The sequence below is a fragment of the Hyperolius riggenbachi genome, chromosome 8 (assembly GCF_040937935.1).
Source record: "Hyperolius riggenbachi isolate aHypRig1 chromosome 8, aHypRig1.pri, whole genome shotgun sequence".
Lineage (NCBI taxonomy): Eukaryota > Metazoa > Chordata > Amphibia > Anura > Hyperoliidae > Hyperolius > Hyperolius riggenbachi.
In genome coordinates, this window is record NC_090653.1 from 279,830,422 (window position 1) to 279,844,211 (window position 13,790).

The 13,790-nt window shown below is 47.6% G+C and overlaps 1 protein-coding gene across 1 annotated transcript in view; it reads right to left on the reverse strand.

The window, feature by feature from the left end:
* Positions 1-9,905: 9,905 nt before the first annotated feature.
* The window catches only part of LOC137528583 (histo-blood group ABO system transferase-like), a 69,571-nt gene continuing 65,686 nt past the window's right edge, over positions 9,906-13,790 (reverse strand). The window contains exon 6 of the mRNA XM_068249924.1: positions 9,906-11,194. Coding sequence (XP_068106025.1) covers positions 10,504-11,194 — 691 coding nt within the window. The 3' untranslated portion in view covers positions 9,906-10,503. The remainder of the gene's footprint in view (positions 11,195-13,790) is intronic.

The window sequence follows — 13,790 nt, forward strand, 5'->3', positions numbered from 1 at the left end:
ATATGCAGCCAGGTGTATAGGTGCCCCCAGTATATGCAGCCAGGTGTATAGGTGCCCCCAGTATATGCAGCCAGGTGTATAGGTGCCCCCAGTATATGCAGCCAGGTGTATAGGTGCCCCCAGTATATGCAGCCAGGTGTATAGGTGACCCCAGTATATGCAGCCAGGTGTATAGGTCTCCCCAGTATAGCCAGGTCTGTAAGTGCCCCCAGCATATGCAGCCAGGCTTCTAGTGTCTTCAGGAGGGGAGACAGCCAGTGAAGGAGGGCGATTTGCATAGCAGCGGAGAAGGGGGGGGAAGTCCCCCCCCCCCCCCCTTCTCTCACCTTGGGGCCCCCCTTCCTGGCTCTCCCCACCGTAATCTGCAAAGTGCAAACAGCTGGAAGCGGCTGACAGCGGGCGGAGACTTACCGCTGTTCAGCCACCGGAGGGATCGCTGATCTGTGTGCCGCTAGTCTGGGCTTGAGAAGCCCAGACTAGCGGCGCACAGATCAGCGATCCCTCCGGTGGCTGAACAGCGGTAAGTCTCCGCCCGCTGTCAGCCGCTTCCAGCTGTTTGCACTTTGCAGATTACGGAGGGGAGAGCCAGGAAGGGGGGCCCCAAGGTGAGAAAAGGGGGGGGAAACTTCCCCCCTTCTCCGCTGCTATGCCCATCGCCCTCCTTCACTGGCTGTCTCCCCTCCTGCTCAGGGTTCTCTGGCGGGTGGCGGGCCCCCCCTGACCACGGGCCCTCGGTCCGTGCCCGAGTGCCCTAATGGTCAGTCCGCCCCTGAATGTAGGCTGAATGGGGTTTTAATCAAAAACATGTTTGTCCACATTTTTCGTGCTGCATGTATACAGAAATTTTACTTTATTTGAAAAATGTCAGCACAGAAAGTTACAAAAAAATCATTTTTTTTGACAAAATTCATGTCTTTTTTGATGAATATAATAAAAAGTAAAAATCACAGCAGCAATGAAATAGCACCAAAAGAAAGCTTTATTAGTGACAAGCAAAGGAGCCAAAATTCATTTAGGTGGTAGGTTGTATGAGCGAGCAATAAACCGTGAAAGCTGCAGTGGTCTGAATGGAAAAAAAGGGTCTGGTCCTTAAGGGGGGTAAAGCCTACGGTCCTCAAGTGGTTAAAGAAGGTGTGTATGAGGATCTTCAGATATCATAGACTATGAATGTATTTTGCAGGAACAGATAGTTTACAGGAACTGATCTTTTGAATGTGTACAGCATCTGTGTGTGCAGCATCGTGCAAAGATTTCTGTCTGATGGGGAGTTCAGCTCCATAGAATAGACTGTGTAGGTACGGCTCTCATACTACATGAAGGGTGGTAAGATTGGTCTGTGATCTTTCATTTTCCAAAGACTATGGTCTGATGTGTGTATGAGCCTTAAGGCTAAAAGCATTACAGCCACTGGATCAGCAGGAGAGTAAGGTGACTGGTAATGTACAGTGAACAATCCAATTCTTCCCACTTTAGGCTCCATTTCACACTATACCAATAGAATTGGCAATACAGGTATAAATTAACACCAGTGAACCATTTTCAATAAAATGTAACATTCTTAAATGAACAATAAAAATTGAGTAAATATAGCTCTAATGAAAACAAAAAGTTCAAACGGCAATTATATTGTGAGCATGAGGCTAGAAACCCACTAGGAGAGCTTTTCTGAGCGCTTTGTGATATGAAAAGCTCTAGCTAGTGTAATGCTATGGGTGTGATCCCACTTGAGTGTTGTGATTTTATAAAAATCCCCCATAGCATTGCATTACCAAGAGCTTACAAAGCGCTCCCAGTGGGTTTTCTGGCCTGACAGTTTTTCACCACTCCACACATAACTGAGGTACCCTCTAAACTTCAAACACAGAAATGAAAGTGGACCTGAATTAAAGACTTTCTCTCTGCTATAAACGATAAACAGCATCATAACCTTAAAGAGACTCAACAAAAACCTCCCCTGGGGGGTACTCACCCCGGGTGGGGGAAGCCTCCGGATCCTAATGAGGCTTCCCACGCCGTCCTCTGTCCCACGGGGGTCTCGCTGCAGCCCTCCGAACAGCCGGCGACAGAGCCGACTGTAGCTTCAATATTTACCTTTGCTGGCTCCAGCGGGGGCGCTGTGGCTGCTTTCGGCACGGAAATAGACGGAAATACCCGATCTCAGTCGGGTCCGCTCTACTGCGCAGGCGCCGGAAACTTGCGCCTGCACAGTAGAGCAGACCCGACGGCGATCGGGTATTTCCGCCTACTTCAGAGCCGACAGCCGTCAGAGCGCCTGCGCAGGAGCCAGGAAGGTAAATATTACGTCACCGCTGCACGGAGGGCTGCAGCGAGACCCCTGAGGGATGGAGGACTGCGTGGGAAGCCTCATTAGGATCCGGAGGCTTCCCCCACCCGAGGTGAGTACCCCCCAGGGGACGTTTTGTCGTTACAGTTCCTCTTTAAAGAAGGAATTTCTTTGTTACACCTGAACAGAATCAAATCCTGGAATAAATCTTTTCTCAAGCTGCTTCCTGCAATAAATCTGCATTGCTAAATTCCTCAGTGTATTTCTTCGAAGCAGAGATATTGTTAATATCTTTTATCCCTCTGCCATGGCAGTCAGCTGTCAACTGTAGGTTTAACATCACAACTTTTGAGTAATCACAGAAGTGGGAGAATTAGACAATGTAAAGTCTGTAAATATATAGGGCGCATTTTTTATTTCCTTCAGTCCTGTGCAATAGTTCAGGTCCACTTTAAAAAGATGTAGCACAATTACCTGCAAACTTGACTCTCCAGCAGTTAAAGGAGCACTGTAGTGAGAGGGATATGGAGACTGTCTGTCCAGGAGTCCAGGCAGTCTGTGTCTCTCTCTCTGCCTGAGTCGGGTCCAGGTTGGGAGGTGTTGTGTTAGGCTCTGGCCTGGCCGCTGGCGCCATTTTGACTGCACAGTCAAATCTGTCTGTGCAATCAAAATGGCGCCAGCACGGCCTGGCCAGAGCCTATCAGACACACACCCGGGCCCGGCCTGGCCCATCCCGATTCCCACAGGCAGCTGCCCCATCAGAGAGGCAGGCAGGCAGGCAGGCAGGGGCCCATCCCAGACCCCAGGATCCAAACACCCCCCCCCCCCCCCCCCCCCCGCCCCGCCTGATGCCCGCACTGAACTGGCTGAGGGCACGCTCGCCTTCTCTCGCTCGCTCTCGGCCAGTCAATTGTCTCGTCGCTCGCTCTCTCCACGGCACGCCAACACACGCAGCGTGGGGCTTGCACTGTTTTATGCTGCCTGGGCCAGGCCGATTGACGTCATGTCAGCGTGCGCTGCGCACACGTCTGACGTCGGCCGCCGCGCGCCCGCGCGCCAGTACACAGCAAGGGGGACAGCGTCGCAGCGCAGGCTCAGGCTGGGCTGGCCTGGGTCAAATACAATTAAAGAAACAGAGCAATAAAAACTAAAAAACAAAACAAAATCAGCACCTTTTTTTTAGGGGTGTTAATAGGGTGCTATTTAGGGGGTGCTTCAGCACCCCAAAGCACCCCCCTGGCGCCGCCCCGCTGTATAAATGATTTAGTCAGTGTTTGCTAATTCTAAAATCTTTCCTCTCCCTGATTTACATTCTGACATTTGACATGGTGACATTTTTACTGTTGGCAGGTGATGTAGCTGCTGTATGCCTTTTTAGCAGTTGGAAACAGCTTTAAATAGCCATTTCCCACAATGCAAAAAGGTTCACAGACAGGAAACTGCCAGGAGTACCACAGTCCTCAGAGTTTCCTGTGGGAGGGGTTTCACCACAATATCAGTCATACAGCGCCCTCTGATGGTCTGTTTGTGAAAAGGAATAGATTTCTCATGTAAAAGGGGGTATCAGCTACTGATTGGGATAAATCAGTCGGGGTTTCTCTTTAACCTCCCTGGCGTTGTATTAAAGATTGCCAGGGGGGCAGCGCAGCGCTATTTTTTAAATATTTGGTTTTTTAAATCATGTAGCTAGCCTAGCGCTAGCTACATGATGCGCCCCCCTCCCTTCCGCATCTCTCCTACCCCTCTGATCGCCGCCGGCGCCGTAAGCCAAAAGGAAATGCCGTTCTGAACGGGATTTCCTTTATGGCTTCCCCGTCGCCATGGCGACGATCGTGATGACACGTCATCCGGACACGTCATCCGGAGTCCCGATCCACCTCTCAGCGCAGCCTGGCACTGATTGGCCAGGCTGCGCAGGGGTCTCGGGGGGGGGGGGGCCTTACGTGGCGGGTAGCGGCGCATCGGCGGCGATCGTCTACCACACGCAGCAAGCAAAGTGCTTGCTGCGGGTTTAAAAAGAAAAATTATGAAAATCGGCCCTAAACGGCGTCCTCCGCCGGTAATGGACGTAATAACTCGTCCATATCGCTAAGGAGGTTAAGGGCTTGCTGCACGGCCATACAACTCAGCACACAAGTGACTCTGTGCTCTCTGTTGGCGGGGTCTGATCCCTGCCGACTTGTTTATTTATTTATTTATATTTATGTTTATTTTTATGCTTGTAATAAATGTTGACTTTTTACAATTTTTATAAAAGGCCGCCCTCCCCCCGCCAGCCAATCACCGTGATCAGCTGTCATAGTGATCAGCCTATGACAGACGATCACTCCTGTGGGTGTCAGGAGGACAGCCGTGTCACACGGCTGTTCCCAGTACAGCACTGCCATAGATCGCAGTGCTGTACCGTGTAAACAGACGACGATTTTGCCGTCTAACAGTCTCCTAGCGGCAATCGCCGTTGGGAGGCTGATGGCAGGGCGGAGCTCCGTCATTCAAGCGAGATGCGCACACCACAATCTCCTGCAAAACACGCCCCTAGGACTGCTCACTGATCGGCGTAAGGCGGTCCTGGGGCTGACGCCGCCTCCACGCCATTTGCCGTGGAGCGGTCGTTAAATGATTAAAGGATACCTGAGGTGACATGATGAGATAGACATGTATGTACAGTGCCAAGTACACTAATAACTATGCTGTATTCCTTTTTTTCTTTCTCTGCCTAAAAGAGTTAAACATCAGGAATGTAAGTGACATTTTTTTTCTGGGTCAGGACTGGGTCATACTACAGCTTAACCCTCACTAATAAGGAATTACAACTATAAAACACTTTCCTAGCAGAAAACAGCGGACCTGAACTCAGAACGTCCTCTCTGCCCTAAAGGTTATTATGCTGTTGTGTATATTTTAAAGTGAACCGGAAACAAAGCACCCTCCTGTATTTTAACATATAGATCAGTGGGAACATTAGAGAAAACACCTACCCTGCTCTCTGTTTCATTCTTCACTGCTCAGCTTGCTTCTTATCAGCCCTGATAACATCCCCGACTGAGCATTCAGTCTGGCTTTGCTCAGGAATCATTATAGCGGAGTCTGTCTTCTCTGATGTCTTTTCAAGCCCAAGCCTGCCTCCTTCCGGCTCTGCTCAGAAATAGCAGAGTCATTATAGCAAAACCAGACTGAATGCTCAGTCAGGGATTTTATCAGGGCTGATAAGAAGCAAGCTGAACAGTAAAGAATGAAACAGAGAGCAGGGTAGGTGTTTTCTCTAATGTTCCCAATGATATATATGGTAAAATACATGAGGATACTTCGTTTCTGGTTCACTTTAAACACACAAAAAAAAAAACATTTCTTCGTTGCAGCTGATACACATCCTAAAATAAATCTGCAGTGTGTCTACTTCCTGCTTTAAGGGAAGCAGACATATTCACATCCTGTGCTTTCAAATTAGCTTATCTGCCATCTCTGCCGTGGCAATCATGTGACACGGGGAGGGATCAAATTACTACTTGTGATTAGTCACAGATGGGGGGGGGATTAGACAGGCCAAACTCTCTAAATACATACAGGGTGCATTTTTCAATGTTTTCCTTCTGTCCTGTGCAAGAGTTCAGGTCCAAAGTGTTACAAGTAATTGAAAAAATACCCACACCATGATAAAATAATTTAATGAAATAAAACACACGTTAAACTTCATACACGCTGTGCATTTACATAATAAATTCACCAGGTACCAGTCACATGTGCAGTTATATGTAGGTAGCTTGCTGCCAAAGCAGTAGGATGCATAAGGTATGCAATGCTTGAGGAGATGGATAATGAGATCTGTATGGCCATGGATTCACTATTGCCTGTGATGGAGGAGATCAGAGCTTCTGATGCGCAGACAGCACCGGATCTGCAAATAACTTCATATGATGGTCTAAAGTGTATTTTAGGTCAAAACACCATCATTTACAACTCTCTGGCTTAAAGTGACCCTAAAGGCAGAAAAAAAAAATGAGATGAACTCACCTGGGGCTTCCCTCAGCCCCCTGCAGCCGATCGGTGCCCTCGCAGCTCCGCTCCGATGCCTCTGCACCCACCGGCGAACACTTCCGGTTTGGCCGTCACCGGCCGACAGGCATGGGAACGCGAGTGATTGTTCGCGTTCCCAGCCTGTATATCGCCCCCTATGTTGCTATTGCGGCCAGGAGGTCGCAATAGCAGCATAGGGGGCGATATACAGGCTGGGAACGCGAACAATCACTCGCGTTCCCATGCCTGTCGGCCGGTGACGGCCAAACCGGAAGTGTTCGCCGGTGGGTGCAGAGGCATCGGAGCGGAGCTGCGAGGGCACCGATCGGCTGCAGGGGGCTGAGGGAAGCCCCAGGTGAGTTCATCTCATTTTTTTTTCTGCCTTTAGGTTCACTTTAAGGGAATCAGGGCCCATTATTTCCCTTTTCTCCTAGTGGATCATTTTTCATCTTCTGTTTAGTCCTTTTCAGCAGTTGAAAAGGACTATACAGTGGTTGAATAATCACTGTCAGTATTTTCTCGTTTGATGGTGGCTTAAAGTGTACCCGAGACTTAGCTTGGGTCGAAAAGGAAATACCCGAGCAGAGTAATCCTAAAGAGACTCCCATGATGTCAACCAGTCAGGGCGGAGGCAAGAGAGGCTCCAGCTTCCGGGCGTAGTGTAGGAGGGGGGCGCACAACTCACTCAGCTATCATTCCCCTGTTGTGTTTGAAGCAGAGGGAAATAAGAAAAGGGGATACATGGCAGTGACTGCAAGCAAGTTAACTAGAGATTAAGGTGTTGGGGTCCCTGGGGTGCCTCTTAGTCTAATAACAATCAGTGTGTGAGGGCTGTGGTGGGCGGGATGGAGAGACGCACTTTGGTGTCTCAGCCTTGGGTGCTGGAGGACCTTATCCCAGCTCTGCTACCAGTTCCCCAGAATCCCCACTGCCGCTCACAGACCTCCCAAGCATTTCCAACAAGGGCTTGTTGATAATCTGAATGGGGCAGCACTCCTCTTCAAGCATGGCTGTACTGCGCCTGCACGAGTATGGCCATGCCTGCACAGCAAGCCTACGCTGCACATGCAGCTCTGTGCTACTGCAGAGAGGAGGCCGCCGACCGCCGTCGTGTTTGAAGAAGAACATGGCCCAGATCATCTGGAAGGTCACAGTGCACAATGACAGGAGCGAGGAGGACCTGGTAAGCCTCTAGAACAGTGTTCCCCCAACACTGTCCTCAAGGCCCACCAACTGTGCATGTTTTGTGGAAATCCACAGGAGTAGATAATCAGCTCTGCTGAGACACTAATTGCCTCACCTGTGAATGTTTGTGGTTTTCTGCAAAACAGAGCCTTTGGGCAGAGCCGGCCTTTGGGGGTGGCAAGTGGGGCAATCGCCCCAGGCCCCGCGCCTGAGGAGGCCCCGCACCCTCTGCAGCGGTGGGGAGAGCGGACATAGTTGTTAAAACTCACATGTCTTCACCGATGCTCCCAGCTACCATCTATTTCCTCTCCCAGCATCTGTGTATTGGTAACAGCGCCCCCCTGTGGTGACGTGACCGCATGTCACCACAGGGGGGCACTGTTACCTTCATATCTAACCTGTACTGCAGGGCACCTACCTATCTAATCTATACTGCAGGGCACCTACCTATTTAATCTATACTGCAGGGCACCTACCTATATAATCTATAATGCAATATATTCATTATGCTTTTACTCTTTTGGCGCCTCTGGTCCGTATCCTCCTAACAAAGTGATCCACCTACGGTGGCAAGGATTGTTCCTGCATTTCTTCTACAGAGAGCGACATCTTATACCTGAGTGGGGTCAGGTTCTAATTCTCCCCACCTGCATATGGAGTGGTTGCCTAGGGGCAACCCATGTTTGTGAGTATAACTATTTTTAATTTAATTATTCGAATTTCTTGAAAATACCACACAATTTTGGGCTCTCGGTCTTTTGTTTTTTGTTGTTTAAAGTGAATCTATAATGCAGGGCATCTACCTATATAATCTATACTGCAGGGCATCTACCTATATAATCTATACTGCAGTGCACCTACCTATATAATCTATACTGCAGGGCATCTACCTATATAATCTATACTGCAGGGCATCTACCTATATAATCTATACTGCAGGCACCTACCTATCTAACCTATACTGCAGGCTGGCACCTATCTAATCTATACTGCAGACACCTATCTAACCTATACTGCAGGCTGGCACCTATCTAATCTATACTGCAGGCTGGCACCTCTCTAACCTATACTGCAGGCTGGCACCTATCTAATCTGTACTGCAGGGCACCACCCTACCTAATCTGTACTGCAGGGCACCTACCTGTCTAATCTATACTGCAGGCACCTATCTAATCTATACTGCAGGACACCTACCTATCTAATCTATACTGCAGGGCACCTACCTATCTAATCTATACTGCGGGGCGCCTACCTATCTAACCTATACTGGAGGCACCTACCTATCTAACCTATACAGAGTGTTTGCTTCCACAACGTGTGTATCCACAGCATATGTCTCTAGGCCCCGCATACTCTAAGGCCACCTCTGCTGCAAAATATAGTGTTGGTGGGCTTTGAGGACAGGGTTAGTGAACTATGCTCTTGAGGATCCCCTATATTTCCTTTTTGACCTGAGCTTCAGCTCCTGTTCACTTTAAAAAGACATTTATCGATAAGGTGAATTGAATTGCTTTCCATCGTTGGCTAATAACTGTTCAATCCTGTATACAGATGAACGTCATACAGAGTAGCCAGTTAGTCTATAGCAATTTTTTTTCCTTTTTTGTGCTCCCCTCCCGAACAGCAGACATGTTGCTGCTGCATGCGGTCCACAAACATTTTTTCGATATTTATGCGGAAAAACATTCAAGCGCCACATAAAAGTACTTTTGAAAAACAATACAGACTTTGCAAAGAATTCTGCAATTCCAACCATCTCTGTTCCCGATTTGGATCAGGATAAGGATTGTCGAATGTAGTGCGAAAAAATAGTAGCAGTAGGAAACCATTTTGTATTTGTATCATTTTGAATTGGAATTTTGTGAAATTTGTGGGCTTAGCCCTAATGCCAATACAACTTTGCTTTTCTGGAAACAGAGGGATGATTTCAAAATCACCATGATGCCATGTTTGGGTAGAACAAGGGCTTCCCATAAAAATTAACATTGCCACCTATGGCAGTTCCATTTTCACTTGTTTTAGTAGTATCTGCCAGGTTTTGGACTGGTACATCTCCTCATGGAGGATTCTTGCAGATTCTTCTAGCACTTGCTAAAGGATAGCTGCTCAATCCATCTCCCAAAACAGTGTGTGCACAAGTAGGGAGGCCAACTGGCATCTTTGTATAGATCTGTTCAAGTGAGTTGTCTTTTACAGAATCCCATGAGGACATGGACAAGTCCAAAAACTGGCAGACCTGGCCAAAATGTTACTACCTTCTGTAAGTGACGGCAACACTGGATAAATTAATTCACAATACAGTTTAGAGCCTTATATATGCATGTGTGTTCAGATGTATTTTAAATTGTACAATTTTGATAGAGGTCCTTTAAAGCCCTAGTCCTCCATCAGCCTACAGCCCCCCCACCCCACGTTTCATGCACATGATCATAAAATTTGCATTAATTTGCAAATCACTGTTTGTGAATTGCACATCAGTGCTTTTTTGTAATAAATATATTCAGAGTATGAGCTCGGCTGCCGCCTGTAGTTCCACTTCCTAGACAGAAAGCTGTCCAGACCACTCCCCTTATCACATTATCTCCCACATGGAGGTAATCACAAAAGAGCTGGGAGGAGGCATTAACTAGTTTCTCCCTGTAAACACAGATCATCTTACCCAACCAAGCCCCTCCCAGTGCTAGAGAGAGATAAACTCTTTGTGTTCAGTAATGCAGTTCAGCTGAGTCCCACGATGAAAACAATCTGCAGTAGCTGCAGTGCCCACTACAAAGAGTTAATATTCAAGCAGCACATAGAGAAGGTAGGCAGAGAGGCTGGTTGACCTAGCTAGGGAACACCCACTCTTGCCAGCTCTATGTATTCTAAATTGATCTTTAGGTCACATGATGGGTTTTCCAAAGGGAATTTCTCTGGAATAGCTGCACCAAATATGGAAAAAATTGTGTGAGTGATGGCATAGTCCCCTGTTCATTAACAATAAATATCCCAGGAAGAGGAATTAGGGCTTTGAGTGAAAGTCACCGCCTGTTTCGGATTTCGTCATGGTTTTTAGGAACAGCAAGGAAACGTCTTCTCTTCAAAAAAGCTGGTATGCCAAAATTATCATCCCATAAGTATTCTGGTGAGAGGATTTTTGTTGGTTTATGGTAAAGAAAATATCTATTTAAGTAACTTTCATCGTGCCAAACGGCTTCAATGTTTTTCTCCTTGTCCACCATCATGGCTTTGTGGCAGAAGTTTGTCAACTTGTAAACTTCCTCTGTGTTGCCCCCAAAGAATCCACCAGCGTAGTAAAAATCTCCTTCATCCGCAGGAATGTAGGCTTCAGACTGAGGATTCCGTTCGTAAGTATAGCTATCACGTGGCAAGCCAAACATTCCAGGATGTAATGTCCCAAAGAGGTTGCTCAGGATCTCTACTCCGACTTCATCGTTGAAGGTCATGTCCACATCAACACACACCAGGTAATCCACTTCATGAGAGAATCGCGTGTGGGAGGAATCACGGATCATCTCCATTCTCCTCATGGACACATCCTGCCATCTTGGGTAGCTGGGGACTTTGAGTACAGCTATACTTCGGCCTTCAGCCAGGTTCATCACTGGTATGTCACTAGCACGATCAGTAAAAATATAGTAAGTTACCTTCTGTCCAACCATAAAGTACTTTTCAGCTGATTCTATAAACTTTTTGACAAAGACGGTGTACCTGAAACAAGAAGAAAAAAATGAGTTATTGGACTTGGGCAGAATATCAGTCAACTTAGGGTATGCAGTGGCTGGATAGGGTCACAGGGTTTGCCTCTGACACAGGGTTCAAATCTCGTCTCCTTCTGTTCAGTAAGCCAGCACCAAATCAGTGACGTGACCTTGGGCAAGAGTCTCCAACACGGTTACTGCCTATAGAGCACACCCTAGTGGCTTCAGCTCTGGTGCTTTGAGTCTGCCTGGAGAAAAGCATGATATAAATGTTCTGTGTCTTGTCTGTGTGTCTTTTTACCTTAACTAACGGAAGAGATAGTTCAATAGGGTTGATCAATGAAATGCAAATACTTCCAAAATCATGCACATTTTTATGCAAATTATTCAGTTTGAAAATGGACTAATCGATTTGAACCCAGGTTTAAATTGATTGGTCCATTTTCAAGCTGCATATATTTGCATAAAAATTGCATACATTTGCATTTGCTCGGAAGGTTTTGCATATCTTTGATATAGGGAACTATAGTTTGATCATAAGGTAAACATATAAGAAACGGTCATTTGTGAGACAAGGGGGGCCTGCTCCATGAACGTTGGGTACAGTTGCTGTAGAGGGATGGTCTGAATCCGGTGGAATTTACGAATTCCATTTGCATTGAAGTTAATACTGCCAAATTTAGCGGTTAACAGAAAAGCCCTCATACACACTATCTTTATCAAATTAGCTAGGTATGTTATGGAAAATAGTAGTGTAACCCGTATGAAACCGCTTCCACCAAGCTCCGACTCACTGATTTATTTGCAAAGTGGTCATGTCAATTGTTATCAGCCAAAACACTTCAATGTCAAAACACTCCTCCCTTACACATCAAAGGTCAAAGATACACAATATCTAGTCTTCACAGCCGGTGCACTGGTAAAACCTGTAGAAGGAAACAGATTCTCTTTAAAAGGACCAGGGGTGTTTGGTAAGATCTGTGCTGCGTGGGCTATTTAGCCCACAGCACAGATCGTGTGGCAGCCGGGCCGACCAGACTTCCCCCCCCCCCCTTTTTTCCACACTAGGGGGGGATGTCCTTCCGGGGGGGGGGTGTCCTTCCGGGGGGGGGGGGGGGGGGTCTGATCATCGCCGGCTAGTTTTGATTAGCGGGGGGGCTTCTCAAAGCCCCCCTCAGCAGCGTTTTCTGCGCTCCCTCCGCTTACCTCCCTCCCCCTCCTTGATCAGAGCGGCGCAGGACGGATATCCGTCCTGCGCCGGATAGGATAGGCTTCAGCCTATCCTATGCCGGCGATTCCCGGCCAATCGGAGGCCGCGGATCGCCGAGCGCCGTATTGATGTAAACAGAGGGGATTTCTTCCTTGCGTGTTTACATTAGGCGTGCGAGCCGCGATCGGCGGCTTGCACACTGTTCACGGAGACACCCTCCATGAACTGACATGGAAAGGCTGCTCGAACGAGCGGCTGTTTCCATGTAATAACCACTTAAACCCACCGCCTCCTATTGGCTTTAGGCGGTCCTTAAGTGGTTAAATATCAAACTCTTTGTAATCATGCAGAACACAACAACACAGAAAGTTTAACGCTTGACTTGAAACGGACTTGACAAGCGGGGCTGTGTCAGCTTAGCAGGGTACTTTGGGTAGTAGAGAATGTCTCTCAATGACAGTAGGGCCTGGACTTTTTATAAGCAATAGCAACTTGTCTCACTTTATATCAGCAGCTTTCTTCTGCATAAACAACTGTATTCTCAGCACAAAGTCTCTGTGACTGTACAGCACTCTTACATAGGAAGTCTTTAGCAATACCACTCAGGGATACAATTTGGGCCTCTCCAAGCTCTGGGTTGCTATCATCAGCAAGTGACACTGGACACTGGCTTCTCCGAACCTCCGATTTTCGGTTAGCGAACTTCCACGAACGGCAATAGACTTCAATGGGGAGGCGAACTTTGAAAACTAGAAACACTTACGCTGGCCACAAAAGTGATGGATAAGATGTTTCAAGGGGTGTAACACCTGGAGGGGGGCATGGCGGAGTGGGATACATGCCAAAAGTCCCGGGGAAAATGTAGATTCAACGCAAAGCAGCGTTTTAAGGGCAGAAATCACACTGAATGCTAAATTGCAGGCCTAAAGTGCTTTAAAACCTCTTGCATGTGTATACATCAATCAGGTAGTGTAATTAGTGTTCTGCTTCACACTGACACACCAAACTCACTGTGTAACGAACCGCAAACAGCTGTTTGTGTTGTGACGGCCGTGCTGGTCTGGTGCGCACCATGGCGAGATTGCTCTTCCTCACTCAGTGATATCAGGTAATGTCTGTCTGCCTTATCAACTTTCGATGGTTCTTTCTCTACCATTTTTAAAGCTTACATCTAATTTTTTTTTACATTTTCTGCTGGCTGTTCGGTACCTGTAACAAGAATCTGTTATGGAGGGCAAGTCTGCCATTGTGAGTGACCACGGGTAATGGCCGGGGTATCAGGGTTCGATTCCGGTCTGGAGTGGGAGAACCGGCTACCACCACACAGCCACGTACTCCCTGCTTGCCATCGGTCACCAGGTTGACCCAATGGGCTGTATAAGTAATGTACCTGCCC